Genomic DNA, 6,354 nt, shown 5'->3' with positions numbered 1-6,354 from the left:
CCAGTCCTCACAAGCCGATGATAAAAACTGTAATACTAAAGCGAACAATGCAAGGCAAACTAACTCTGTAAATTACATGTCTGAGAAAAAATAATTTACCGTAAACCATTTTCTTCCCATTCCAATTATTATTTCAATACACCTCACAAAAGCTTCCCATCAAACTGTGCTAGATAAAGTAGCGTTAAGCTGTTTCTGTTGCCCCGCACGTAAAGGGATATTGTGGTCAGCAGTATGTCAAGCCTTGGGTTAGGTACCGGTTAGATCTGAGTCGACTCAAGGACACAGTAAACATCTTTATGCCCGTATGGTTTAGTTCTTGCAATGGGTGGATATTTGTTCAAATGTGATGTTCAGATAGGATTGTGCGACAATTTTAGTACTCTGAAAATAGTAGCCTAAAGTGGTTGGACGGTATAACTACGGTTGCTTATTCAGAAATAATATCATAGAACCGGTGTATAGTTAAATAAGAAAAAAGGCCAGAGATTGCCGTATTTTTTAAAAATCTAGATAACGCAAATTTAAAATGAGTTTTATTATTATTAAATGAGTCATTAGAAAATAAAAAAAATTAAACTTCCATGAAAATTGCTGCAGAAATTTTTTTTAAACTGTGGCAGCTATACAAAGAAAATTATCGCACGTGGAATTAAATTATTAAACTGCTCTGCTGCATTTTTAAAAATTATCTTAATTAACAGATGGTTAAATTTGACACAAGATAGAATCTATCAGTGAAATAGATGTATACTGTGATTATGTTTAAAAATTTCGACAAATTGTTTTACAATCAATGCACTACAAAAATGAAAACCTTACAAGTAAGGGAAATTATTGTTTAAAATTTGCAAATTAACCTATTTGTGATTGTGTGTGATTATGTAATTTCAGTCCTCGTATTAAGCAAGCAACGTTTAAGCTGACTCAAAAGGTGGCATTAAAATTGCTATTGATTTACACAAGTGCTAACACCTCCTATTTAAGTACAATACATTTAGGATTTCAGCAGGAAATTTAAGTCGTTGTCTCCTTAACGATTATTTGGTTTCTTGCAAGATTTGTTTCGTTTACAATACGGTCATACCTACATCGTGATTATAGTATGAACGATAGTATGAACAGTTTGTGTTTTACATAAAATTAGAGTATTCATGTTTTGTTGTTTTTTTTTAAATTTAATTTTTAAAAAGCTATTTAAATTTGCTTTCGAAATTTTGTTGTGATGAATTAAAAATGTATGTTTAATTTTAAGATGAGATATTAACGAAAATAGAAATTCATGAATTCCTCTGGAAAATATAAGCTTTTGCCAATTAAGTTGGTTTTATAACTTTTTACTGTTGGCCTTCGGGTATATACATAACTAATTATTTTATAACTTGGTTTCAAATTTCATCGCTTTGCTCCGATAAATACATCAGTAACGTTTTCTTTTCTTTTGTTTAAAACTATTTAACACGAGATCATATAAATTATTTTAAAAACTTGTTCTCAAATATTTTTAAAAATTAAATATTAATTATTAAAACCCCACATGGCATTAGATAGCCAATCTACAACAGACACTGTCAACCCAACCGTACCGCACCCCGCTGTCAGGGATTCGAACCCCGACCAGACGCTCGTTCACATCTACGCCGCCATGTTTTTTATCGTTAACCCTTCAGTGGCCGGCGCCGGCTTGTTGACAAACTCGCTCGGTCTCCTCGTGCTCGTGAGGTCGGGCATGCGCAGAACGTCCAACATTTTCCTCCTGGGGTTAACCCTCGCCGACTCCATGTTCCTGTTGGGGGGCGTGGCTCCCACTGGATTCCTCCAGTACACCTTCAACGCACGGCTGACCTACGCGTACATCGGATGGCGCTATCCATACCCCATCGCTTACTCCATCCACATCATCCACAGCGTGTTCACCACCGTCACCAACCTCGGACTGTACACGTCAACCACACTGCCTGCTGTTATTTCAGTCGAACGATGCTTCGCTATTTTCCTCCCGCTAAAATTCAAACAAATTATGACAACCAACAAAGCCATATTTATCATAATACTCGTCTTTATTGCTTGGTTACCATGGATACTGTTCTGGCAATCTTGTCTAGATTTTTTTTACTACCCACTAGGGGGTAACAAATTCACCGGAGTACAACAGCTATCGCCATACTGTACAAGCAACTACAACATAGTACACGTGTTTGATGACTACGTCTTAAACTACCTCAGCAGTGTATTCCTCGTGACCATCATCGTGGTAGGGTCACTGCTGGTCAGCGTCAAGATCCGACTCACACACGCCACGAGGAAGAAACTCTCCAGCAGGAAATCCACTCACCCACCCCGCACAACCCGCACAACCCGCACACTTCTCGCCGTGTCGTTGATCTTCTCTATCACCAACTTCATCTACTTTGTCGTCGTCAGTGTCATGTCTGAGCAGATGGAGGAAAACTCTCAGCTAAATCTGGCAGTTAACGCCTGCCTGAGGTGTCTGAACTACCTGAGTAGTTCCAGTAATTTCTACGTCTACATCTTCTTGAACAAGAATTTTAAAAGTATTTTTATTGCTTTGTTTCGTGTGGAAAACGGTAGATATTATATATAATTTTTTTTCAAAAAGTTAACCTCTCTCTCGGTATATAATTATATACACACACACACACACACACACACACATATATATATATATATATATATATATATATATATATATATATATATATATATATATATATATATATATATATATGTATGTATGTATATATATGAATATAAAATATATAATATATTATATATATATATATATATATATGCGTGTGCGTGTGTGTATGTGTGCGTGTGTGTATGTGAGTGAGTGAGTGAATGTAATGGGAACGGCGTGGCGGAGCGGTAGAGCGCTCGACAGTACCCCCGAATTCTCGTGTTCGGATCCCGTGCTTCAGTCCTTATGACGTTTCTGTGTCCACCAGCCTCTTATGGTTACCTAATTCACATCAAATAAGAGCGGCTGGTCTTACAGTGAACTCTACTTCATCTACCCAATGAATCGGGAAGTTTGAATGTGGAGACAGTTTTGAAAACGTATATTGTAATGCAAGGTATATCAGCTTTAATACTTTTGTGATACGTCTGTTTTGTCAAAGTATTTCTAAAGCTTCATAGATGGGTGTTGTTGTTTTAAGTGGATGCGTACGTTTTTTTAGCCCAAAAACAACTGTTTCATTTGCAAATTCAACTATACGATTAAAAAAATTAAATAATTGGAACCATAATGTATACTTATTGATGTATCTTTTTTTTTTAATACTCAATTTATTGTTGTTGTTATTGTTTGTTTCGGTTTTAATTGGTTTCTCATACTACTTGAGCATCTTTTAACTAAATAGAACACACTATTTTTGTGAATGTGTGTATTCTATTTCTGTCAAATAATAATAGAACTGGTATCCTTGTTTAGTGCTAATAACATTTGTAAACTTTGCTAAAGAAATTTTGTTTATAATCCAACGCTCTAATTGTTTTTCTTTTATCTAATGTAATGCCAGCACTTAGTAGCGTGTTACAAATTAGAAGCACCGCTAAAAATGAATTTTTTTGTTATTTGAATTCATGACAAATCAAATCTAGCATTAATTAATTATTTTCAAAGACGATATAACCATGAGTTTATTTGATAGCAATGAAATGGAAATCATATGTGAATAAATTGCGATAGTAAAATACAGAAAAAATGTAAACAAAATATAATACAAGTAATAAATATGTACTGGAATACATTGTAAATCACTGGTTAATTGAGAAAATTGAATAGAGAAATCATTAAGGAAATTATTGCTTGTTACAAATATTTTTAAAAAGACATTTTACATCACACATTAATGAAGTGACGTAATAAATATTGAAAAAATCAACAGAAAAAATGTAAGTTAAAATGTTTATGGGATGACATTTGAAATAAATTAATAATAAGTTGAGCTAAGCATAACTAGTAGACATAAGCACAGAAATACCGATAGTATAAAATCCTGAGTGATTTCTTTAGCTCATGCCTCTATTCCTACAAGTTGAATACATGTACATCTATTCTCAAGTAATTCTAGTTTGAGGCGAATTAAAATGGCCGAACAAATATAAACATATGTTGTCAACAAAATACTCAAACACTCGCATACACGTGCTTGTTTAAGTGCACATAAACGACATACAAAAACTTCCACATACACTAGTCTACACGTGGTTTTAATAACTTGTATAAACCATATACAAAAATTTGTGCATACACTGGCGATCGAATATTCAGGATCTGGATACTAAACCGTGGAATAAATAGAATATCCCACATGTAATATTAACCACGTAGAACGTCAAATATAAGTCACCAATTGTACGATTAGAATCTACTTATGTATAACAAAATTAACATATGGAAAGTAACCGCTATATATAAAGAATAATAGAATCTACCACATATATGCCCCATATAATACTCCAGATTAAAATCTCCCACATATATAGCCCATATGTCAGAATCAGTGACTAAGATTAAAAATCTCCCACATATATGGCCCATATAAAACGTCAGATTAAAATCTCCCACATATATGGCCCTTATAAAACTTCAGATTAAAATCTCCCACATATACGGCCCGTATAAAACGTCAGATTAAAATCTCTCACATATATGGCCCATATAAAACTTCAGATTAAAATATCCCACATATATGGCCCATATAAAACTTCAGATTAAAATCTCCCACATATATGGCCCATATGTCAGATTAAAATCTCCCACATATATGGCCCTTATAAAACTTCAGATTAAAATCTCCCACATATATGGCCCTTATAAAACTTCAGATTAAAATCTCCCACATATATGGCCCTTATAAAACTTCAGATTAAAATCTCCCACATATATGGCCCATTTAAAACGTCGGATTAAAATCTCCCACATATATGGCCCATATAAAACCTCAGATTAAAATCTCCCACATATATGGCCCATATGTCAGAATCCATGACTAAGATTAAAATCTCCCACATATATGGCCCATATAAAACGTCAGATTAAAATCTCCCACATATATGGCCCATATAAAACGTCAGATTAAAATCTCCCACATATATGGCCCATATAAAACGTCGGATTAAAATCTCCCACATATGTGGCCCATATAAAACTTCAGATTAAAATCTCCCACATATATGGCCCATATAAAACTTCAGATTAAAATCTCCCACATATATGGCCCATATAAAACGTCAGATTAAAATCTCCCACATATATGGCCCATATAAAACTTCAGATTAAAATCTCCCACATATATGGCCCATATAAAACTTCAGATTAAAATCTCCCACATATATGGCCCATATAAAAGGTCAGATTAAATTCTTTCACACATATGGCCCATTTGTCAGAATCAGTGACTAAGATTAAAATCTCCCACATATATGGCCCATATAAAATGTCAGACTAAAATCTCCCACATATATAGCCCATATAAAACTTCAGATTAAAATCTCCCACATATGTGGCCCATATAAAATGTCAGAAACTGATCACTGACTGTCGGATGGCATAACTTGTTCTCTGACGCCACTGTCATCGGCCACGTCACTGCCAGCATGACCCTGTCACTGACCCCCCTCAATACCCGCCTCTGTAGCTCCAACATAAACGAGTTCATCTTCTGTTTAATGGGACAGGTGTTGTCATACGCGGTGTGGACAGTCTGGTAGACTACCAGGACGCTAGGGTTCCGTGACACCAATCTCTGTATAGCCGCACGTACTAGACGGAGGTGATGTTCGGCTACAGACAGGTGAAAGGTCGCCAGGTGAATAAACTGGTGGATGTGTACCAGGTGTTTGCCCGTTGCTGGGATACTGTCCATGATTTGTACGGCAGAGTACAGGGCCGAGTTAGGGACGTCCTCGCCCTTTGAAAATAGAAAACAATAAAATTAGCATTCACTAAGATTTTTCATTAGCTAATACAATTTGACGAAAATATTGTTACAATGAACAAACAGTCAGATGCATTACGTTGATAATAACATGTGTTATATGGACATACAATGGGGTATCAAACATTATATGACCAGGATTTCTTGTATTATATTGACACATATTGGTATATCAAACATAGTTTAGCGAGTATTAGTTGTATTATTTTGACATTCAATGAAATACAACACATCGTATAACGACATTGTCATTATGTTAATTACTCTTAATTAAGCTACCTGCCTGTCCTTCTACCTCTCTACACTTATACCTACATATTTTTCTATTTCTTTAACTCACTACCTCTTTTCATTTGGATATCTTTACTTATCTTTTTTTACCTCA

General features: G+C 34.9%; 1 protein-coding gene across 1 annotated transcript; it reads left to right on the top strand.

Moving 5' to 3' along the window:
- The first annotated feature begins 1,537 nt into the window (after positions 1-1,537).
- On the top strand, positions 1,538-2,605 carry LOC131930240 (FMRFamide receptor-like). The gene has a single exon (XM_059286651.1). It carries the CDS (start codon positions 1,538-1,540, stop codon positions 2,603-2,605), a length of 1,068 nt encoding a protein of 355 aa, XP_059142634.1.
- Positions 2,606-6,354: the final 3,749 nt, after the last annotated feature.

Source organism: Physella acuta, unplaced genomic scaffold, assembly GCF_028476545.2.
Source record: "Physella acuta isolate Inbredline_101_S28 unplaced genomic scaffold, ASM2847654v3 ptg001744l, whole genome shotgun sequence".
NCBI classification, from domain to species: domain Eukaryota; kingdom Metazoa; phylum Mollusca; class Gastropoda; family Physidae; genus Physella; species Physella acuta.
The sequence above is the reverse complement of the archived record's forward strand: the minus strand, read 5'-3'. Positions and strand labels throughout refer to the sequence as shown.